Source organism: Hemiscyllium ocellatum, chromosome 6 (assembly GCF_020745735.1).
Source record: "Hemiscyllium ocellatum isolate sHemOce1 chromosome 6, sHemOce1.pat.X.cur, whole genome shotgun sequence".
NCBI classification, from domain to species: Eukaryota; Metazoa; Chordata; class Chondrichthyes; order Orectolobiformes; family Hemiscylliidae; genus Hemiscyllium; species Hemiscyllium ocellatum.
The window spans coordinates 78,179,797-78,205,465 of NC_083406.1; the positions used below are offsets into that span (position 1 = coordinate 78,179,797).

General features: G+C 39.2%; 1 protein-coding gene across 1 annotated transcript in view; it reads left to right on the forward strand.

Annotated features, from left to right (window-relative positions):
- Positions 1–9,303: 9,303 nt before the first annotated feature.
- The window catches only part of kbtbd3 (kelch repeat and BTB (POZ) domain containing 3), a 28,499-nt gene continuing 12,133 nt past the window's right edge, over positions 9,304–25,669 (forward strand). Inside the window, exons 1-3 of the mRNA XM_060826689.1 lie at positions 9,304–9,325; positions 14,978–15,032; positions 17,750–17,980. Of these exons, the coding sequence (XP_060682672.1) occupies positions 17,775–17,980 (206 nt within the window). The 5' untranslated portion in view covers positions 9,304–9,325; positions 14,978–15,032; positions 17,750–17,774. The remainder of the gene's footprint in view (positions 9,326–14,977; positions 15,033–17,749; positions 17,981–25,669) is intronic.

Here is a 25,669-nt window from a genome sequence, read left to right on the forward strand (position 1 = left end):
TTGAATTGTAATTTGATGTAATGTGGAATGCATGGGAAAACCTTGGAAACATTAAGACCATTGTTCAAATTTTATTCATTAGTTGTCAATTCTCATGAGCAGTCTTTGTTTCATGTTCCACTCAGTATTTAATCAAGATATAGCTGGTTATGTTGGACCAACATCAAAATATGCATCCATTTAATGTTCATAAGGTATATTATTCTTTAACACATTGTTTTGTTAATTGTGAAAGTATACTTTGCATCCAGTACTAATTCCAAAGTCTTTCATTACAAGTGGTATATTAAATGACACTTGCTTCCGGTATTATGCTTGAATGTTATAGGCTCACACAGCGGAGTCTGACCTCCAGTTGTCCATTAGTAGTCTACATATGTTTATGTGGCACCCATTGGGTTCAAAAAAGAAAAGCTGGCTGTGATATGGGCCCATGTATTTACACTAGGTGGATTAAATTAAAATCATCCTTAAGACTTGTAAGAGAGTACAGATTAAATTATTTTACTCAGTTTGCGTATGAAGTTGGACTTTGCAATGTTGTGCAATAAATTTTATTGGATGCTTAAGTACTTGTATAATGTACAGATATAAGTTTCTTTAATTTTGAAAAATGTAGATTTATTGTTTTTAAATACTATTTAATTTCACATTTATCTTCCATAATAGATATTTCTCCCCTTATCAACCTAGCAGTAGAGTATCTATGTTTTAAGTTCATATTATTTGTTTGAACGTTGAAGAACCAACTCAGTGGGCAAGCTTTCTTTGACTTGGTTTTGTCCAATGACAACAGGTTAATTAATTATCTTCTTGTGAGAGGTCCTTTATGATAATATGACCATGACATGATAGAATTCTTTATTAATGGAAGGTGAAGTACCCCTCAAATTCAAAACTAAGGTGTTAAATCTAAACAAAACGCACTACAAAGTTAAGTGGAATACATTGGTTGCAATAGGCTCAGTAACTTCACTAACTTCATTACAAAGGATAGGTGATGGTTAATATTAACGGAACTAATGAATGCATTGCAGCAGTTGTGCATTTCTTTCAAATGAAAGAACACAACAGGAAAAGTGACCCAATTGTGGTTAATAAAAAATATTAAGAAGTTTATTAGATCCATAAAGGGGTTATACAAAGTTGCTAGAAAAGTTTGAAAGTCTAAGGACTGGCAGCATTTTAGAATCTAGCAAAGAAAGACCAAGTAGTTCATTAAGAGGAAAACAATGAGTATGACAATAATATTGCAAAAAACATAAAAGTGGCAGTAAGAGCTTTGTTAAATATGTAAAAAGTAAAAGATTAGTGAAGACCAATGTGACATTTTACAGATTGAAACCCTAGATTTGATGATGGAGAACAAGAAAATGACAGACCAATTATACTTCTGTTCTGTCTTCACAGAAGCCACACTCAGCTTCGCAGAGATGCTAAGGAAGGAAGTGTGACTTAGGAATGAGCTATTAAAGGACATTAGTATTTGTTTACGAAGTGCTGGTAATATTAATGGGAATGGAAGCTGATAAATTCTCAAGGCCTATAATCCACATTCTAAGGTATTACAGGAGATGGGCATCGAAACTGTAAATGTGATAACTGTTAGTTTGTAAAATGCTGCAGTTTCTGAAACAATCACAGCAGTTTGGAGGATGCCAAATATAGCCTCAGTTTTAAAAACCGTGGGAGAGAGGAAACTAGGAATTACAGACTATTTAGCAAGACATCAATAATATGGAAAATGCAAGAGTCTATTGTCAAAGATGTAATAACAGAACATTGAAATAATACCAGATGCATGACAACATGAATTTATGAAAGGAAAATAATGTTTGACAAACCTACTGGAGTGTTTTGAGAAGGGAACTAGCAGATTAGATGAGAGAAAACCAATATATATGATTAATTTGGAGCAGCAAGCAATTAGGAAGGTAACTGGTATGTTGGTCAAGAGTGTGGTGCTGGATAAACTCAGCAGGTCAGGGAGCATCTGCAGATCAGGAGAATCGATATTTTGGGCAAAAGCCCTTCATCAGAAATGAGGATGAGAATCAGGAACCATTCTCATTCCCGATGAAAGGCTTTTGCCCAAAATGTCGATTCTCCTGCTCTTCGGATGCTGCCTGACCGGCTGTGCTTTTCCAGCTCCACACTCTCTTGACCCTGATCTCCAGCAGCTGCAGTCCTCACTTTCTCCTTTGTTGATAGAGAGTTTGTGTACAATAAGGAAGACTTACCACAGCTGTACAGGGCCATGAAGAGACCACACCTGGAGTATTGTGTGAAATGTGGTTTCCTTACATGAGAAAATATATACTTGTCATAGAGGGAGTGCAGTGAAGGTTCACTAGGCTGACTGACTGATTCCTTGAGTGGCACTTTGTCATATGAAGAGAGATTAAAGCGTTCAGTCCGTATTCACTGGAATTTATTAGAATGAGAAGAGGTTTCATTGAAACATTTATAATTCTGACAGGAATTTCCTCTTTCCTCATTCCTGAAGAAGGGCTCATGCCCGAAACATTGATTCTCCTGCTCCTTGGATGCTGCCTGACCTGCTGCGCTTTTCCAACAACACATTTTCAGCTCATAATTCTGACAGGGCTTGGCAGACTTGGATATAGGGGTGATGTTTACCTTGGCCAAGGAGTGCCAAGTCACTGAATATGTTTAAGGAAGAAATAGATTTATCGAAGCTAAAGGTGCCAAGAATAGAGTGTGTGGGTGTATGATGTTACAAGGCATATGCCTGCTCCATCCTGAAGACAGGTCGACTTTGCCTCCTAATGCTGCCTGGCTTGCTGTGTTCTCCCATCTCCTGCTTTTCTACCTATTTTCTATGGTGACTTTTTTAGAAGATGCTAAATTAAAATATGAATAGCATTATATTTAAATTATATTAAAATTATGCAGCATTTACACAGGTTTTATTTCCCTTCAGATTACCCTTATGTTTCCTGCTACTATCTTACGTATAATGTTTCCTGCTACTATCTTACTTCAACTGGGGAAACAAAGAGAATAGCTTCATACTCTATCACAGCTAATGTGATTCAGATGATAGCATTCTGACATTTGGATGCATATATTTGGTAACATTCCTTTTCTAAAATAATTCTGGCTTCTACCCCAATATAGTAATGAAGACATGTTTCTTTGTTCGGGATTATGATCTTTAGTTGATCCATTACACTCTGTTGCCATGATTCACTTGGACTGGTTGGGTGGTTTCTACATGATTGAAGACTCTGTGACAAGTTTAAAGAAAAGTTGTTCATAGCAACATTCTTCTTTCATCCAATGCCACAAAATAGATTAAATTGTCAATCATATTGCAGTGTGTGGAATCTTGTGTTTAAGATGGTGTCTTGTTTTACTACGTAGTAATCACTAAGATTCATTTGTAAAACTTGAATGGTACTATCTAAATGCAAATTACTTGTTTTTTTTCCCCCTTTACATTCCCCTTCCCTTCCATAATAAAAAATATCTATTGAGAGGGGCAATTCATAAATGAAAGCTCAAGTTTCCATAAGACCATAAGACATAGGAGTGGAAGTAAGGCCATTCGGCCCATCGGGTCCACTCCGCCATTCAATCATGGCTGATTGGCATTTCAACTCCACTTACCAGCGTTCTCCCCGTAGCCCTTAATTTCTCGAATTCTATTAGAATTTAATGTTGCTGTCCGCTACCTGTCAGAGCTATTAGACTATATTTATAGTTGCTTCAATAACATGAAGTTAATTTAAATGTTTTAGTCTATGCATGTCTATTTGAAGGATGTTACTGACGTTCAAGTGTGTAGATTTGGAGTAGGTGATGTGCAGCAAAATCAGTGAAGATTTGGGTATTCTGAACAAATACTAATGAAAGGAAGGATGTTAATATGTAAAAAGGTATAAATTCTACCAATTCAAAATCATTGATACTTGGAAATTATGATTTTTCTCATGGCATTTAAACTGATTGTAGAACAGCCTTTGAGAAGTATGTACTGCATAGCAACACTGTGGTATGTTATACTTGTTTTATTACTGATCATTAAATGGGTATTATTGTATGTTTCAATATTTTAATTTTCCTTGCATAATTCTAAATAAATGCTATTATGCTCGCTGTGTCTTCATATTCTGTTCAGAACTTAGACATGACTTTTTCTGTTTTAGGTTAAAAATTGAAAATAGAATGCTTGTTATTTAAACAGCAAGATCTGATGAAATACAAATCCTTTCACCATCCAGAGGAAGTTACAGAGCTCTACCACCTTATTCCAAAAGAACAATGATGTTGACAGCGTGCTCACTACACATTTAGTTCTTTTACAGTCCCCATTATTTGTCCCTTTTGTTTTAAGCGAATGCTCCCAAATATCGTGAATGTCATTGTTAACTGTGCCGCCTGGTCTGATTGCTTTTTGCAGCATTTTAAGGCTTAACTATACCAGTGAAATACTTGAAACCAACTTTTAAAATGGTATATTTCACTCATCCCCGTTCTTTCATCTTTGAAGAAGATAGATTCTAGGAACTGGATTAACCAATTATGCTTTACCAAGAAGGTTAAGAATAGTATCAAATGGAAAGAATAAATACAAAGTGCCAAAGATTAGTGGTAAAACAGAGGATATGACAATTTCTTTAAAAAAAAACAAAAGATTACTAAAAGAAATAAAAAAGTTAGAGATTTATGAGGAAAGGTTTAATAGTTGGACTTGTACTCTAAATTAGAGTTTCGGAGAATGAAGGATGAGCTTACTGAAACATAAGATTCTGAGGGGGCTTGACAGGGTTAATGCTGAGAGATGATGATGAGATATGTGTAAATAGGCATTATGAAGTTGAGAGGTGAATTAGCAGGATTTCTAGCCTTTGACCTGCTTTTTTAGCCAGAGTATTTATATGGCAAGTCCAGTCAGTTTCTGGTCAATAGTTAGCTCCAGGATATTGATAGTGGAGGATTTGGCACTTGTAATTGTATTGAGTGTGAAGGGCGAATGGTTAGATTCTCTCATTGGAGATTTGCATTGCCCATGTGCCAAACAATGCCTATGATACTTGATCCTTGTCAGGCCTAGTTTGAAAATCATTCAACTCGGTGTATTTGGACATGGACTGCTTCAATATCTGAGGAATCGCAAATGGTGCTGAATATTGTGCAATTATCAGGGAACATCCCCACATCTAAATTTTATGATGGTGTAATGGTCATTAATGAAGTAGCTGAAGATGGTTGGGCCTAGAACATTCCCCTTAGGAACTCCTGCAGAGATGTCCTGGATTAGAAATAGTCATTACCTCACATTTGTGTGGCGCGAATGTAACTTGCCACTTGACAGCCCAAATCTGGATATTGCCGAGATCTTATTGCGTTTGAACATGAACTGTTTCAGTACCTGAGGAGTTGCAAAGGTGCTGAACATTGTGCAGTCATCAGCGAACATTCCCTCTTCTGACCTATGATGAAGGGAAAGTCATTGATGAAGCAGTTGAAGATGGTTGGGCTTAGGACACTACCCTGAGGAATTCCTGTAGAAATCTCCTGGAGCTGAGGTGATTGACCTCCAAAAACCACAACTATTTTTCTGTGTGCCAGATATAACTCCAATCAGTGGAAAATTTACTCCCAATACCCATTGATTCCAGTTTTGCTGGTGCTCCTTGATATCAAGGGCTGTCACTCTCACCTTACTTCTGGAATTCAGCTGTTTTGTCCATGTTTGAACCCAGGCCATAATGAGATCAGGGGTTGAGTAGCCCTGGCAGAACCCAAATTGAACATCCATGAGCAGGTGCTACATGATAGCACTCTTGATGGCACATCACTTTACACATGGTCAAGAGCCGACTGATCGGGCAATAATTGTTTGGGCTGGAGGAGTTTTGCCTTTTAAGTATAGGATATAACTGGCAATTGTCCACACTTTCAGGTAGATGCCAGAGTTGTAACTTTATTGGAAGAACTTGGCTAGGGGAGTGGCAAGTTCTGGGGAACATGTCTACAGTACTCTCTCTCTAATTTTATGAAGGCCTACGTTGCTAAAGTACTGTCTGGGTCCATAGCATTTGCAGTATCCAGTGTCTCCAACCATTTCTTGTGGAGTGAATCAAATTGGCTGAAGACTGGCATCTGTAATGCTGAGGATCACTGGAGGAGGCTGAGATGGAGCATCCATTTGGCATTTCTGGCTAAGGATTGCTGTGAATGCTTCAGCCTTATAAGCTTGGCAAAGGAGACTATAAATTTTGTAGCACAAGTCTGTAGTACTCTCTCACAAATATTGTCAAGATCCATGGCCATTTGAGACTTACAAAGCTGGATAAAGTTCCTTCCAGGGTGATACCTATCCCATGTTACTGGGGAGAATTCAAACAAATTTGTTGGAATCTGAGAGATCACATTAGAGGGGGAAAAAAACAAAGTGAACGGAGAACTGGTTTTAAAATAGGAAATAATAAAGTATGGGTGGAGTCAGAATAAGAAGGAACATAATATGGTCCAAATAAGATTACTGTGCATGCATGTAAACTTCTGGACTGTGATAAGTAACGCTGATGAGTTGCAGGTGCAGACAGTCATATGGAAATGTGTATTGCCAAAAAAGGGGAGGACTATGTACTAAATGAAAAATGGTCTGGAAGGATAAGGAAGGAAGAAAAAATACTAAGGAAAACATTACAGTGCTGGGAAGAAAGGTTGTCAGTGAGGAGTCCAAGACAGAATCTATTTGAATAGAGTTTGCAGAGAATAGATTTACAATAGATTCCATTACTTGGGTGTGTTCTTTAGGCCACAAATGAGACAGGTATAGATGAACAAATTTGCAATAAGGTTAGAAAATTGTAGGATAGTACTGATGGGATGTGTTTCCAATATCCTAACATGGATTGGGTTAGTAAGAGTTCATCAACAGTGTCCAATAGAAATTTCATATCAAAGCAGTCCCAACTTTATTAGAAAACCGCATACACTAACTTTTATTTCAAAACAATACCATCTCTAATCCTATTCGGCCCCTTAAACTTTCTATACTTCCCAAACCTCTCAAATTTGAACAGCTACTCTCTATGCATGCAAACTTACTTTCCCTTTTCCTCTCTGTCTCTTTGGATGGTCAGTGTTGAGGAAAGATCTGGGAGCATTAGCATAACCCACCTTGCTTTGTCTTTCTAAACTAACCATCTTCTGCCATCCTAGTCTACTGCTTATACTTAACCTATCACATTACACCACTATTGCTTATCTATATGTGATTTAACTAGCCTATCAAAGTGTGCTACCATTATCTGTTACCTGAGCCCTGTAACATAACCCTATGCATGCATCACACCACTAAGTTAACTACATAACTGCCAAATTAACTTCCATATATTCCATATCAGCAGGTATGGAAAATAAAGAACATGAAAGCATGGAAAGGGTTAAAGCATGAAGACTACTGGGAATCTGTGTTCTGTGGAAGACAGGATGGGATTGCCATAGTGGAACATTCTTACAACAATTAACAGAGTAAGGTTAAGGCTGAAAGGCTGATGAGATAACACAAGTAATAAAGCAAGTTTCTCTGTTGTGTTATTATGACAGGATTGGGACTGTAAATATTTGGGACATGACATTAAAATATCTAATTAATAGTTAGCAGAGTCAGCTTGAGATAAGAGACTATTGTAATAGATGGAATAGCTAAATATCTATCATGATAGGTTAATCTGCAATGAAAGACCATTACAGCAGAGTTAGCAATAAATATCCAACCGTGACATTAGAATAACATCAATTAGAATGTACAACTAAAGAGATAATGGGAACTAACATCATGGGGTTTATTGTGTAGCTAGAGTGAGGTACTTTGAGTAATATAGTTGGACATGCTGAAATGCTACAGAAACATGATAAAAAAGATATAAAAATCCACAGACCCGGAGGTTCGTGGGCATTTGAGAATCTGCTTTCTCAGTGTCACTTTTTTTTGTTTGCAAATAAAAGAACTACTTCTTGAAGAACTCTCTGCGTCTCCTAGTGGTTCTCTGTATTTTCTCCACAACACAGGTCTCTGCCTTTTTGCCATGGCTGGTCTCTTCAGACGGTCCAAGAGATTGGTCTGTAGGTGACTCCTGTATGTATAGCTTTTTGAAAGGTTTTCTGGAAGTGTCTTTAGTTGTGGCCAATCAGGGAGGCTCATTTAATAGTTTGAAGCATTCACAATCATTTAAATAGCTTGCTACTGTTTGTTTCTTTGCTTTTTTTTCTCTCCTTTGTTTGGTGAATAAATTGTTGGAGAATATGTCTGTCCAGGATAATTTTTACATTATGCTAACGTGGGTTAGCACCTGGGTGCTGTGTTTGCACTGTGTCTGGTATCTAGGTTTTGTGACTTCAGAATTTTACCTGGCCAGTATACTCAGCATCCCATGCTATTTGGCCAAGTTAGCGACCTGTGCTTTCACAGCCTAATATGCAGCTACACCATTGACCAGAAACTGAGCTGAGGAGCCAAATAAATAATACTGTGGCTAAAGAGCAAGTCAGAAGCAAGGATTTCTATGGCTACTAACTCACCTCACAGCCTGTTTCCCCAATGCCTGCTCACCACTTAACAAGTCACAAATGAGAAGTGTGATGGGATACTCTGTTTCTTGCCTCGATAAGTGTAGCTCCAAAAACACTCAAGGAACCCAACACCATCTGCGACACCTTCAAAGTTCACCCTCACCACCTTTAGTGCACAGAAGCAGCAGTGTGTGCCATCTTTAACATGCATAAACAATTCTTCCTCAAGCTCTCCCTTTGCCTGAATTGTAGTGAGCCATCAGGTTAAACCGATAGTTGGCTCAATTAAAGAGCAGCTGTGCCAGCTGATAGGAATATGGCGTCTTTACCTTTTAACTTCTAGCCGAACCAGTGAAGCTCACACCCCATTAATAAATAAAAGAATGAACGCCACATCATTGTCAGAAAGATTCAGAATACGTTAGTAAATGTCGGAGCTCACTTGGTCACACTCAACCTCATAAGTATGCATAAAGCAGCGTTTATTATTATCTTTAACATCTCATTTGCATTTCAACCGGGCATGAGAGATTGGCAGTATGTGCAAAACAAAATGTAGTTGCAGAAGCTTCAACACTCGGACCTCAATAAAAACCAGGAACGCAGTGCAGCGCAATGCTGCCAACTGTTTCAATTACAGTACATGCAGCGCCCCTTTGCCAGGACTTTCTATTTGTCTTCAAGATGGTGCTAGAGCGTGAACGTCACATCCGTCAGAATAGGGGCTTCTTTCCTGTCTCGTCACCATGGTATTGTGAGGTGATTGTCTGCGGTGAGTTTCTGTCAGATTGAGCAATACTTGGGTCGATTTGGGTTGCGTGATTTATCTTTACAGTGCAACTGACATTTCCTCAGGGAAAGTATCATGAGCGGGAAATGAAGGTGGGATCAGTGTGTTGGTCTGGGTTTGGGACCCCGATGGATGCTGCAAATAAAATCGCCTGAAAAACTATCTGATACAGATAATGGGGGAATTAGGTTGAGCTCAGGAATCAGAATGGAGCACACTGTGCACCTTGGTGTCTCATCGAAAATATAAAAGCAAAACGTAAATTTTGCACTCCGCTGAAAGTGGAGGCTGCATCATGTCTTGTATCGGTTGTTAAGTGCAGGTTAAGCTGCATGAACCAGTGTCAGCATCAATGCAGTTAGATTGGGTGGAGCTTTCCAGTTGTATCAGTATCTTGATTGAGTAGCTTTGGGCTGTTCTCTGCTATGAAGTTATAATGGTTTAAAATCTATTATGTCAATTAAGTTAGCATTGGAAGTTTCATTCATTCCAAGATCAACTATCCAAAGAATTGCATAAATTTCATTTAAACCACATAAATTGCTCTTATTTAGTATGTTATCATAGCTTGAGATTAATAATTTTTCAGAGAATTTATAATTGGGTAGAAGATTCAGTTCTGTTTGTGTAGTCCCAGTGACAGTACTTTAACTATTAAAATAAAATGTGCTTGAAAGTTGTACTCTGAAAAAATAAATTAGAGGAAGATGTACAGCGTTAGGATAAGGTTGACAATTTTGCCATCCACCAATCGAAATATGACTGGTTCCTCTCTGTCATGGACCAGTCCAAACCCCCTGAAAACATGTCAAGGAGATAGAAAAGCTTGGGGTCTAGGCTTATTTTAAAGGCAAATGGCAGGCATTATGTGCTAGATGCAATTCAGTTGGCCAAAACACACTTTATTTACATATTGTGGTTAAAATACATGCAAAATAAAGGATTGAAAAACTTAACAATAATAGATTATTGGAACAGATGTTATTTAATAATTAAATATAGTAACATCCCATGAACACACCCTTGGCAAAAGCAAAGGCAGTAAAAATAAACTGTCTCACATGCAATTCTAGCAGCAGGAAGAGAACCGCCCCCCCCCCCCCAGCTTTTAGCTGTAACAGAAAGAGGAAGTAGAGCTTCCACATCCAGCTTTAAGACCCCAGCTACTGCTTCAGAAAACTAAAAGTAAAATTATGGTTCTGTCGGAGTTAGTCCATTCAGGCTACTCCTGCTATTCCAATTTTAAAAAGCAACCCAAGGTCTCACAAACTGTTCACTTTATTAGCTTGAAACAGCATGCTCATCACCTCTATCTCAACCTCTCTTCAGAAAAAAAGGACAAAACACACTTAAAGCCATTGTTTTGTCACACGCTCATTCAAGATTTCAAATGTGGCTCTGTTGCTGACCTTGCACTTGCTTTAATAACTAAGTTGACCAATCTAACTAGTTGTTGGCTTTTCCAAAAATGTGCTGTGTCACCTGTTATTTTGGATAGTTCCATACTTCTGAGCATTTCATGATTTTATGTTGATTTTGGTTATTTGTGTCAACATGTGCAGTAAAATGAGTAAAGAAATGTATTTCCCCAGATATTACTCAATGATGAAATCCATTTTGGGTTCCATAATTGCCGCTCAGCTCATGATCTCATTATGGCATAGCTGAGAAACATTGGACAAAAGAACTAAATTCCACAGTTGAGGTAAGAGTGACAGCCCTTAACATTAAGACTGCATTTAACCAAGTGAGATATCAAGGAGTTTGAGCAAAACTGGAATCAATGGATGTCAGAGGGAAAACTCTCTGCTGGTGGAGTCATGCCTGGCACATAGGAAGATGATTATGGTTGTTGGAGGTCAGTCACCTCAGCTGTAGGATGTCTCTGCAAGAGTTAACTCAGTGTACTAGGCTGCTTCATCTATGATCTTCCTTCCATCATAAGAGTAGAGATAAGGATGTTCACTGATGTTTGCACAAATGTGCAGTACTATTTCTAACTCTGCAGGTACTGAAGCAGCCCATTTCCAAATGCAACAGGATCTGGACAGTATCCAGGCTGGGGCTAACAAGTGGCAATTAACATTTGCACTACACAAATACCAGGCATTGAACATCACCAATAAGAGATAACCTAATCACCGCATCTTGATATTCAATAGTGTTACCATCACTGAATTCTTCATCATAAACTCCTTGACGTTACCATTGACCAGAAACTCAACTTGACTCACCGTATAAACACAGTGGCTACAACAGCATGTCAGAGGCTAGGAATACTGCAATGAGTAACTCATCTCCTGACTCCCTAAAACCAATCCACCATCTACAAAGCACAAGTCAGGAGTGCGATGGAATTTTCCTCACTTGCATGGATGAGTGCAGCTCCAACAACAGCCAAAACGCTTGATGCTATCCAGGAAAAGCATCTTATTTGATTGATACCACATCCACAAGCAACCACTCTGTCCATCATTGACACTTGGTCATATTACTGTATACTATGGACAAGATGCCCTGCAGAAATTTGCCAAAGATCAGACAGCATATTCCAAACCCATGATCACTTCCAACTAGAAGGACAAGGCTAGTAGATACATGGGAACACCACCTGCAAGTTCCCCTCCCAGCCACTCACCATTCAGACCTCAAAATATATCACTATTTCTTCACTATCACTGGGTCACAATCCTAAAATTCCCTTCCTGATGGCACTTTTGGGTTCACTTATAGCACATGGATTGCAGCAGTTGAAGAAGGCCACTCATCACCCCCTTCTCAAGGGCAGCTAGAGATGGGCAATAAATACTGGTTCAGCTAGCAACACCTATGTCCTACGAATGAATAAAACATTTCCCATGTGTCCAATTGTAACCGAGGAAGACCGCATTCTTTGTGAAATGTATCATTTTATGGTACACTCAATCCAGGATTGTTAGGTGGCACCATTTACTCTGCACCATGATAAGAGACACAATGGAGTATTGCAAGTGTTTCAGTAGGTCACTCAGGATGTTTCTGGGGTCGCTGAACAGCTGCTCTGGGTACAAAGTTAGAGAAAGCAACAGACTGGGATGGATTCCATTCCATTCCAGGGTTACTGGTGTTTAGCTGCCTTTTCAGGGAACGGGGTGAAGAGCAGTTAGATTGCCTTGAGCTGCTAGAACAAATTCAGGAAGAAGTTCTAGGAATTTGCAGGAGAGGCGGTGATGTAGAGATAATCTCACTGGACTAGTATTCCAGATCTCCAGGCTAACATGTTGGAATCCTATCATGAATTTGGAAACTAGAATAAAAGGCCAGCCTATAGGTGACCATGCAATCACTGCTGGTTATTGTAAAATAACACCTCTGGTTTAAAAATGCTCTTTAAAGAACGAAATGTTCTATCCTTACTTGATCTTGTCTACCTGTGCACAGTTGACTCTTAATGCCCCCACCTCTCGGCAATTAGGGAGAGGCAATAAATTCTGGCAGTGCCCACATCCCATGAACATATTTTAACTAAGAATTGGAATCAGAATTCAGAAAACTCCCAGGTATATGACAAAAGTGGAAAGTTCGCTGGCTGTATATTGAGGAAAGATCTGAGGGGCTCAGAAGAGCCAATGAGCTTTAATACTTTACAATAGCTGAGAGAGTGGGGTTTGAAAAACTCGTAGCAGATTTGTTTCATACAACTGAGCAAGGTTAAGAGCTCAGGGAAAACCAATAGACCTATTTGGCTTGGTGAAACTAGTGTTCAGAGAAGAACTTGAGTTATGCTTGTGAATAAGTACTAGTGTGCAGTTTTGGAGTTGAGATGAGCATAGATATAGGAAAGGAGTGTCATCAACTAGAATATGCTCATTCATTGAGACTGTCCATAATAGTGACTCATGGAAATAAGTTTAGGCCCAGATCAACAAACGTGATGAATTTTAATCCCTGGTGAAGTTTGGTGAGACTTGCTAACCCACCATGTTCTTAATATATGGGAGAATTGCTGAGAAATCTGTGGGATCTGTCATGGTCCATCTGCTAATTGATGTATACTGCAGGGAGTTCAATCACAGTCCATTACCCTTGTTTACTGCATATTACTTAAAATCATAAAGTCATACAGCACAGAAACAGACCCTTCAATACAACTAAACCATGCCAAGCATAATCCCAAACTAAACTCCTCCCGCCTAGCTGCTCCTGGCCCATATCTCTCCAAATCTTTCCTATTCATTTATTTATCCCAATGTGTTTTGAACGTTATAATTGTGCCCACATCTGCCACTTCCTCAGGAAGTTAATTCCACATGTGAACCACCCTCTGTGGCCCTTATGTCTGTTTTAAATCTCTCTCCTCTTTGTGAAAATGTACCCCCTACACTTGAAATTCCCTCATCTTAAGGAAAAGACATCTAACATTTAACCCGATCTGTGCCCCTCATGATTTTATAAGGTCACCTCTCCACCTCCTATGCTCCAGTGAAAAAAGTCTCAGCCTATCCAGCCTTTCTTTATAACTCAAACCTTCCATACCCAGCATCCTGGTAAATCTCTTCAGAACCCTCTCCAACTTAATAACTGAACGACCAGAACTGAATACAGTACTCCAGAAGAGGCCTCACTAATGTCCTGTTTAACCTCAACATGACTCCATCTGCCATTTTTCAGCCTATTGACCTATTTGATTAAGATCCCTTTGTAATTTTAGAAAACTTCCAGTCTCTACTATGCAACCAGTTTTGGTGTCCTCATCAAACTTATTAACTGTGCTGTCTATATTCTCACCCAAATCACTTAGATAAATGACAAACAAAACAGGTCTCAGAACTAGTCCTTGTGGAACACCACTGGTGACATGTTCCAGTCTGAAAAACAACCCCACCCCCCCCCCCCACCACTCTGTCTCCTGCCAATTATGTTTCCAATTGGCAAGCTCACCCTGAATCCCATGTGACGTAACTTTATTAATTAGTCTGCCATGGTGTCAAATAAGCTGTATATGTATTGTAGATTGGATTAATGTTCTAACTGGTATAGTATTGTTGTTTGCTCAAAACTGTGGAATCTTGAGGCTTTATTCACTTATTGAGTCTCCAGAATCTCACATTTTGACTACTTTAAAAATAAAGTTTACTGGTCCCTAATCAAATCATAACACAGTTTAATGGTCTCAGCTAAGATCATAGCATAAATTTGCCAGTGATGCAGGACCATATTAAAATTTGGAGGTTTCATCTGGGATTATATCACTCACTCACATGGTTTTCCTGAACTACAAAATGTCCATCAATATTAATTAAAATACCCTCTTTCTGTAGCTCCACATATTAGTAATGTATCTTCAGATGTTTATAGCAACAGATATGATATTTTATTTATCCAAGTAACATTCATTTGCAACTTTCTGATTAATTGCCTTGAATACCTGTTGCCAATGCAATGAAGAATTATTCAATAGAATGTGTTGGTCTGGCAATGGTATTTTTAAGTCTATTCATCCAAGAAGTATGCTTCAAAATAATTAGATGATTGAGCCTTTTATTTCATAAGTTAACACTGCATAATACTAGCATATCTTTTAAGCATTTCCATAGATTTAAATGGTTATTCATATTTTACAGACTACTTTTTAATTTTGTTTTATCCCTTTAGATCCTCCCAGGGTTATACCTCTACTCTTCCTGACCTTTCTTCAAGTCACAGAAATGTGAGTTGTCTAAAAAAAGCTTAATTATCTGACTGTTCCTTCATTTTGGGGTGTGGCTGGCATTTCTTCAATAGTTGACTGGGATAGTATGTTTAATGTTGCCATGTAGCACTTTAATGATCACTAAGGGACAATTGTCTGAAATAAACAAACATCTTGGAAACTTGCTTGTGATGACAATGTTTAAGAGTAGGCTCCTTGTATATTTTCTCGATGTGGAGGAGCTGATATTGGTTTGGGGTAGACAAACTTAAAAACCACACAAGAGCAGGACCAACTTAGGTTTGTTCAATATGTAATTTCAGTTGCATGAAACAGTAATCTTTTGCTATAAATTCTGTGCCTTATGGTCCTCCTGCACAGCTTCCTGATGAAGGAGCAGCGTTCCAAAAGTTGTGCTTCCAAATAAACCTGTTGGACTATAACTTAGTGTTGTATATTTTCTCAATCATATTCATTGAACATAGAACAGTACAGCACAGAACAGGCTGTTCAGCCACGATGTTGTGCCGACCACTGATCCTCATGTATGCACCCTCAAATTTCTGTGACCATATGCTGTCCAAGAGTCTCCTAAATGTCCCCAATGACCCTGCCTCCACAACTGCTGCTGGCAATGCATTCCATACTCTCACAACTCTCTGTGTGTAGAACCCGCCTCTGACATCCCCTCTATACTTTCCTCTAACCAGCTTAAAACTATGATCCCTTGTGTTAGTCATTTCTGCCCTGGGAAATAGTCTCCGGCTATCGACTCTATCTATGCCTCTCATTATCTTATATACCTCAATTAAGTCCCCTCTTCTCCTCCTTTTCTCCAATGAAAAAAGCCTGAGCTCAGTCAACCTCTCCTCATAAGATAAACCCTCCCGTCCAGGCACGGTGGGCGGCACGGTGGCACAGTGGTTAGCACTGCTGCCTCACAGCGCCTGTAGACCCGGGTTCAATTCCCGACTCAGGCGACTGACTGTGTGGAGTTTGCACGTTCTCCCCGTGTCTGCGTGGGTTTCCTCCGGGTGCTCCGGTTTCCTCCCACAGTCACAAAGATGTGCGGGTCAGGTGAATTGGCCAAGCTAAATTGCCCGTAGTGTTAGGTAGGGGGTAAGTGTAGGGGTATGGGTGGGTTGCGCTTCGGCGGGTCGGTGTGGACTTGTTGGGCCGAAGGGCCTGTTTCCACACTGTAAGTCTAATCTAAAAACCATATGCTTTCTTAACAACCCTGTCCACTTGGGTGGCCATTTTAAGGGATCTATGTACTTGCACCCCAAGATCCCTCTGTTCCTCCACACTGCCAAGAATCCTATCCTTAATCTTGTACTCAGCTTTCAAATTCAACCTTCCAAAATGCATCACCTCGCATTTATCCAGGTTAAACTCCATAAACAATATAAACAATTTAGTAAAGTAAGTTATTGTAGTTTTACAAACTCCATATTTTTAAAAATACTTAAGCTTTAAATTAATAGCGGCTTATAATCTGGCATTCTCAATAATTTTAGAGATCAGTTAGTGCACAAGTTACTGCAATTGTTTCTAAGCATAAATGCTTTGCATATTCGTCCCAGTAATCTGGGCCATCTTTGATCTCTTACTTTGATCTCAAACTGCGCAGGCTTGCTGTTAGGCAAACTGCAGAATGGATCACATGGGCCCCTTAATTTTCCCTTAAAGACACAGTCCCAAAACATAACATTATTGTAAACCTTATAATTGTAACATAGAGTCATAGAGATGTACAGCATGGAAACAGACCCTTCGGTCCAACCCGTCCATGCCGACTAGATATCCCAACTCAATCTAGTCTCACCTGCCAGCACCCGGCCCATATCCCTCCAAACCCTTCCTATTCATGTACCCATCCAAATGCCTCTTAAATGTTGCAATTGGGAGAAAGTGAGGACTGCAGATGCTGGAGACCAGATTTGAAAAATGTGGTACTGGAAAAACACAGCAGGCCAGGCAGCATCCGGGGAGCAGGAGAATCGATTTCGAGAGTGTGGTGGTAGAAAAACACAGCAAGTCAGGCAGCATCCGAGGAGCAGGAGAGTCGACATTTCAGGCAAAAGCCATACCTATTGAAGGGCTTTTGCCCAAAACATCGACTCTCCTGCTTCAGGAATGAGGCTGGTGTGCCAAGCAGGCTGAGATAAAAGGTAGGGGGGGGCCGCTGGGAATACGATAGGTGGAAGGAGGTGAGGGTGATAGGCTGCAGAGGGGGTGGGCGCGGAGAGGTCGGGAAGAAGATTGCAGGGCAAGAGGGTGGTGCTGAATCCGGGGATTGGGACTGATATAAGGTGGGGGGAGGGGAAATGAGGAAGCTGGAGAAATCTATATTCATCCCGTGTGGTTGGAGGGTTCCTAGGCAGAAGATGAGGCGCTCTTCCTCCAGGCGTCGTGTGGTCAGGGTCTAGCAATGGAGGAGGCCAAGGACCTGCATGTCGTTGGTGGAGTGCAATTGTACCAGCATCCACCACACCATCTGGCAGCTCCTATAGGTCAGACTAAATTTTTTTAAAAGTGAGTAAACTTTCCTATAATTTCCTTTTAAAATGTATGCTCACACAAAATCTGGATAATTTAAGTAAAATATTTCTATTTTGATAACCTTGTTTTTACTAAATGTATCACGATTTGACTAAAGATTTAAATTGTATTCGGCTATTGAAAGTAAGAAATGTGTTTGTGAGAAAAATGTACAGAATATTTTGTCTTTGCAGATTTGAAACGCGAACCAATTCAGTCATGGATTCAGTTTCTAGCATTTCTTTCAATGGAATGGCGGAAAGGAGGCTAGTCTTTATACGGTCTGAGAACCACGGCGAGCAGGTTTTGAATACACTTCAGAACTTCCGGGAGCAAAACATGTTCTTTGACTTCACTATATTTGTCAAAGAAGAGAAATTTCAATGTCATAGGTGCATTCTTGCTGCATGCAGTGATTTCTTCAGGTACTATCAATTAACTGGGTAGCTTTTAGACATTGTTTGTATTGTCAACTGTAAAACAGTATGCATCTCTGAATTCCTTTGGTTCAATAACATTATAGCAAATATTGTAAGTGAATGTATGTTTGTGACGTAATGTATAAACTGCGGGATAATTTAGAGATGCCATAACCAGCTAATTGGAGTAGTGCTGCGCTGTCATTGATTTAATATAGGAGAAAATGAGAACTGTAGATGCTGGAGATTAAAGTCAAGTCTGTGGTGCTGGCAAAGCACAGCAGGTCAGGCAGCATCTGAGGAGCAGGAGAGTCGATGTTTTGGGCAAAAGACCTTCATCAGGAATGGCTTTTGCCTGAAACGTCGACTCCCCTGCTCCTCGGATGCTGCCTGACTTGCTGTGTTTTTCTACCACCACACTCTCGAAATCGATTTAGTGTAGTAGATAAAGGAGCTTCTTCTGGCTATTTCTGCTGCACTTTGCATTCTCAATGGATTTGGATGATGCCTGGAGTTACATATCTCCTCTCGATGACAATGGTTTCACTGAGCAGCATTTGCCCCTTAACATATAGAAACTACCTTCTTTTTTTGTAACCTGCGTTTGTAAAACTGCATATCCGAAGGAACATCAGGCATTCTATTTACATAGATTTGTTTTCTGACATTCCACTATCTTTGTTATGAATCATAAAAGGCTACCAAATATCAAAAGAACATTTTAAAATGCTCAGCAAATGAAGTTTATTATCAGTATTCCTCGTTACAAGAACATCCATTTGAATAAGTGTTTTGCCTTGGACTAAAGCATTACTCTGGCAAATTCAGGTCTGAATGTTTGCTGTAAGTTGGGGGCTCTGCAAGTCCAATCGGGAAGAAAATGCCCCAAAAGTTGGGATTTTCTTTCAGGGTGGAAGGGTTCTCTGGGAGTTTGATTACATGACCCTGGAACATGTGAAGCTGGTGCTAGTGTGCAGACAAAGTAGCTCTCACCCCTCGCATTCCTAAAAAGCCATACACATGTGCTTCCTCACCCCCTCCCCCACCCACCCGATGACCCTTCGTAGCCTCAGAGCCATCCTATACCCTTCTTCCCATATAGTTCCTCATATCTCCCATACCAAACTGTGCCTTGTATCCATTCCCTTTGTCTTTCATATCCCATCTTACTGGCAATCCATGCCCCCCCCAATCACCATTTGCCCTTACGTGTGTGCAATTCTGGTCTCCCTGCTGTAGGATTGATGTTGTGAAAATTGAAAATCGGAAAAGATTGACAAGGATGTTGCCAGGGTTGGAGGGTTTGAGCTATTGGGAGAGGCTGAATAGGCTGGAGCGTCGGAGGCTGAGGGGTGATCTTATAGGGTTTTATAAAGTCATTAGGGGCATGGATAGGTTGAGTAGCCAAGGTATTTTCTCTAGGATGGAGGAGTCCAAAACTAGAGGGCATAGGTTTAAGATGAGAGGGAAAAGATTTAAAAGGGACTTAGTGGCATTCTTTTCATGCAGAAGGTGGTGCATGTACGAAATTAGCCGGCAGAGGAAGTGGTGGAGGCTGGTGAAATTACAACATTTAAAAGGCATCTAGATAGGTATATGAATAAGAAAGGTTTCGAGGGATATGGACCAATTGCTGGCAAATGGGACTAGCTTAATTTAGGATATCTGGTCGGCATGGATGAGTTTGACAAAAGGGTCTGTTTCCATGCTGTACAGCTCTGATTCAATCAGTATCCACTGTGGACAGAGCTCATGTTCCATGCTGAGAATAAATTAAGCTCTTTGTGACTATTGCAGATTTTATTTTTTTAAAAACAAACATTTCCATTTGTAGAAATCTATTTCTGTGTTCCTTCAACTATATATTCCTATAACAACAAATAATTCATTCAAGTGCATAATCGCTCATTAAAAAGAACCTTTCAAATTAATGGCTCCATTTCGAATCCTCCATAAGCACTTGGAGGTGTGAATCAAACTCTTGAAATGACAGCACCCATCTGTGATTTTTGGAAAATTGTGACAGCAATTATGCAGCACTAATCTAGTAATGGAAATTCCCAGTCTTACGTCACAGAGTGAACCAACAGACATTGATTTTCTTTTACCACTCCTGACATGTTTGTCCAAATAGTTCAAGGCAAGAGTTTTAAATGATTTGACAATTTCTTTTCACTATTCCTCTTAACACTTGTGATGGTTGCAATGAACTTCACATTTCCAGTGATTTTATGCACATTTACACATGTCTATTCCAACTTTTAACAATTCCAAAGGACTTCAAGATAGGTGAGGGACAGATAAAATTGAAGAGACAGGAAGGCTGCAGAGGGACTTGGACAGGATAGGAGAGTGGGCAAAGACGTGACAGATGGAATACAATATGGGAAAGTGTGAAGTTATGTACTTTGATAGGAAGTATAGAACAATAGTACAACACAGGAGCAAACCCTTTCGTTCACAATGTCTCTGCTGACCATGATTACATTCTACACTAATTCTAAATGCAGTGCATAGTCTGTATCCCTCTATTTCCTGCCTGTTCATGTGTCTGTCTGAATGCCTGTTAAACCTTGCTATTGTATCTGCTTCTACCACCTCCTCTGGCAGTGTGTTACCCTCTGTGTAAAAATAGCCTGCCTTGCGTATCTCCTTTAAACTCTTCCCCTCACCTTGGGGAAAAAGATGCCAACTATCCATCTTATCCATGCCTGTTATAATTTTATATAATTCCATCAAGAAACTTTTCAACTTCTTAAGCTATAGTGAAAACAATCCAGGTTTGTCCAACCTCCTGTTGTAGCTAACACATTGCAATTCAGGCAACATCCTGATAAACCTCTTCTACACCCTCTGCAGTGTTCTTATCCTTGACAATCAGAACAGCACACAATGCAGCCAAATCTGGCCTAACTAGAGTTTTATATAGCTATAACATGACTTGCCAACTTATATACTCAGTGCCCTGACTGCTGAAGGCAAGCCTCCTGTATTCCTTCATTACCACCTTATCCATTGTGTTGTCACTTCCAGAGTGACACTCCAAGATCTCACTGTACATCAATGCTCCTAAGGGTCCTGCCATTTACTGTATACTTTCCTCTTGCATTTGACCCTCAAAATGCATCACCTCAAATTTGTCTGAATTAAACTCCATCAATTTCTCCATTTGCCAACCGATCTGTATCCTTTGTCAACCTTCCTCACTAACCATAGCTCCATCAATTTCCATGTCGTCTGCAAACTTACTAATAAGACCACTAACATTTTCATCCAAATCATCTTTTTATATTACAAACAGAGGTCCCAGAACTGATCATTGTGGAAAACCACTGGCACAGACCTCCAGTCATAAAAACATCCCTCCACAAGTAACCACTGTCTCTATGACCAAGCCAATTTTGTATCCAACTTAGCAATTCACCGTGAATTCCATGTGATTTGATCTTCTAGACCAGCCTACCATAAATGACCTATCAAATGCTTTCGTAAAATTCATGAAGACAACATTGATTGCCTTGCCCTCATCAATTATGTTCGTCTCTTTCTCAAAATACTCCATTGCATTTATGAGGCAAGACACCCCCCTCCACACAAAGCCATGCTGGCTATCCCTAATAAGTCCATTATTTTGCCCAATACAAGTGAATGGAGGCATAAGCTTTTTCTAAATGGGGAAAGCTTTTGAAATCTGAAGCACAAAGAGATTTAAGTGTCCTCGTTCAGGATTCTGTTAAGGTTAATATGCAGGTTCATTTAGCAGTTAGGAAGGCAAATGCAATTTTAACATTCATTTCAAGGGACCTGGAATACAAGAGCAGAGATGTACTGTTGAAACTGTATCAAGTTCTGGTCAGACCATATTTGGCATACTGTGAGCAGTTTTGGGTCCATAACTTTGAAAGGATGTGTTGGCCTTTGATGGGGTCCAGAGGATTGATTTTTACAAGAATAATAAGGGGAATAAAGGGCAAGCCATGTATGGAGTGGTTGAGAACTCTGGGTCTGTATTCAATGGAGTTTAAAAGGATGTGGGGAGAGTCTCGTTAAAACTTAGAGTACTGAGAGACCTGGCTAGAGGGGACATGGTACGTATACTTCCACTGCTAGGAGAGATGAGGAACCAAGGGCACAGCCTTCGAGTGAAGGGACAACCCTTTTAGAATGGGGATGAGGAGGAATTTCTTCAACCAGAAAGTGGAACTCATTACCACATGAGGCTGTGGAAGCCAAGTCATCAAGCATATCTCAGACAAAAATAAATTATTGATTAGTAAAGTGATCAAAGATTATGGGAAGAAGGCAGGAGAATGGGGTTGAGAAACATTGATCCATGATGGAATGGCAGAGCAGACTAATTCTGCTCCGATGTCTTATGGTCTTACATGCACCTGCTGTCTCCCAAAATGTACATGACTTCTCCCAAAGGCAGATTACTTTTCCCAAAGTTGGTCTGGGGCCATATCTGAAGGGATACCGTACGTCTACTAAGGGATACCCTTGCTATCCAAATGAAACCACAAAAGTCAGATCTGTTGCTACCAGACCTAATCCATACGCATTGTGTTTTACCCATCTGGGTCATCAAAATCAGCCATACTGGACTTCTGTGAGCAGCTGCCTCAGTGAAATGTAGATGCACAAAATATGGTATGCCTCTGTGAACGTGGTAGGTGCTGTACTTGGGAAAGGGGCTTGTGATGTTTGGATTCTTCTGCCATTTTCATGCTGTTGGAATCCAGAACCAAATCTCTTCACAATTTGGCTTTAAGAAAGCAACTACTTGGACATAGAGCAAGATTTGAAAGAAACCTTATTTTTTAAGATGGCAATTTTCAATCTTGTTATTAATTTTGAAATATTAAAGTGAACTTCATAAAATTGCTATCCATTAAGTAGATGATGATGTGAATACCTTATGCGAATGTGAAGTAGTTAAAAATCATGTTACTTTCAAAAGGAAAGTGTGCAGGATACAGTTGACTGTAAAAAAATTCATCTAATCATTTGCCAGCAGTGGTATTGTAACGTAATTAACTTCATGTAGAATAGTGAGATATAATCAGAGGGTGTTATAGCACTAAATCTAATAGCTTTATGCTGACTCTTCTCCACAAACTAGCTCAAGTCCATTTTCACTTTATCATTTGATCTCTAGCCCTTTAATAATCACACAGATTTTCTGTTAAATAAGAAATTACCTTTGCAGCATCAAAGGTTTGATGCACAGAATTGCACATTCTAAGTATTTTATATTTGTAAAAAAAATTGCTCGTAATTCTGCTTTTGTGATTATATTATGTTTGCACTGTCTCGTTCCCATCTGTCTAACCTATTATGACTGACCAGTTTCTTAATTGTAATGATATTTGCATAATGACATATTCCTGTTGCTTGCAGTTGGGTCTTTCTTTAACAATACTCTTAATCTGCTCCCAGTACTTAATCAATTATAACATCTAAAATCTGATAGGGAAGCACAAGTTTATTGTCAACTCTGAATTGAGTTTTACCTTGGATTCCATGTCAATCTCTTAAACAGTGTGTTTGACTCCCTTTTTATAGATGTTAATTCACACTGCCTTAGATTTGCACACTTGATTGTAACCTATGAATGCAATGATCAAATGCCCTTTTCAACTTTCCTCATCAATTAGTCTTAAGTACATTTATTCCTTTAACTTGGTAAACCAAGTTAGTAGCATGTGAGGTCATTTGGTTTGGCTTGTAACCACTTTATTCCATTGCAGACAAAATGTTCAGAATTCTGTGTGCAACAGGTACATAAGAACAAGAGTTGGTCATTCAGCCCGTCATACTTGCTCTGCTATTTTTTTATGATAATGGCTGATCGAACACTCAATGGTTTTTACCAAACTATCTCTATAACCTTTACACCATTGATAATCAGAAATCTATCAATTGCTATTTTAAATATACTCAAAGACTGTAGATATACTCAAACATTCACCACTCTCTCAATTAAAAGAAAAACTGATCATCTCAGCATTAAATATCATGTATTTATTTTCAAATTCTGCCTCCTGATTGTGGACTCTCCAACCAGGGGAAACATCTTGCCTACATCTACCATATGTGTCCCTTTATGTATTTTGTATATTTTAGTGAAATCACCTTTCATCCTTCTAAACCCTAGAGATTACAGACCCAGTTTACCTAATCTCTCTTCATAGGTCAGATACGCAATCCTGGGAACAAGTTTGGCAAACCTTTTTCTCACTCCCTCTGTGCCAATAATATCTTTCCTGAGTTAAGGAGACCAGAATTGGTCACAGTACTCCAGGTGTGGTCTAACTAATCTTCTTTACAATTAAAACAACACTTCACTACTCACATGCCCAAATGATCTCACGATCCAGGCTAACATTCTATCAGCCTTCTTAATAGTTTTCTGCATCTGCACATTAGCCTTCAGGAACTTATTGACAGGGATACCCAAGTCTCTTTACACATCTACACTTTCCGTCATCTCACCATTGAAAGTAAACTGCACATTTGTTTGTCCAACCAAATTAGATAGCCTCACATTTTACTATATTAAATGGCATCATATTCAATGAAAGCAGATATAAGTTTTGTGGATAAATCACTACAAGTTACCTTTTAATTGAGCTACTTATTAATAAGTAGTGAAACAATGATTTAAATGTTATTACATATAGCAATCAAAATAAAACCCCTCGTGTAGACAAGTTAAGCCTCACAATTTAGCTATTACCTGATTAATGGTGAAATCTGGCCAAGACTTCTTCAACAGTGTCTGTCTCTGGAAGTGTCCAGGGTTTGATCCTTATGCAGTGTTTTTCTTAAAAGTTCTCTGGTGCAGTTCCGGTCTTATACAGATTTTCATCCTTCAGGTCTGTGATAAGATATGTTGATGATGCTTTTAAAGTCCTTTCATCCAAGTTACTGTAAGATTGTAGCTTGCCTTCGTATTTGAAATAGATTCTTTACTCCTTGTTACGTGGCTTAACAGTCTGTGTGAAGACAAAGCTTTCCTGTAGTTAACTCTTTTGCGGGGCAATCATTTGTCCTTTGTGAGAATAAAGCATTCAGTTTATTAAACATGTGTCAAAGCAGCTTTGTCCATGTAGCCTCCACTCTTTCTTTTACTGGACATGGCTAATTGCTTTCAATTCCTGTATATGTTTGCCCTTGTTTTTAATAGTTTATTCCAGTTAAAGTTATTACTGCTGCTTTGAATATAACAGTTTATCTTTGATTCATTTAATCCGTGAACAGTTATTAAAGTTTTTACATCTGTAACATCTCACAAAGTAATATTTTAGTTTCTCTGCCATTTCTCTATTCTCCCATTATAAGTTTTCCTGACACTGCTTTTAATAGACTCACATTCACCCTTAGCACATGTTTTTACATATCTGTTGATACTTTTACAGCCCATTTTTATGGATTTTGCTTGATTGCATTCATATCCTAATCTTCCCTTTCTTAAGTTTGTTGGTCCTCCTTTGCTGTATTGTAGAATCCATCCAGTCTTCAGATTTTATACTATTTACTACTCCAACTTTATATGCTTTTCTTATAATCTTATGCAATCCTTAACTTCCTATAACAGCCGCAGTTGACTTTTTGAATTTTTGCAATTTGGAGCAATGTGTAGTTACTGTTCATTGCCCATATACACTTGTATATTTTAATGTATTTTTCAAT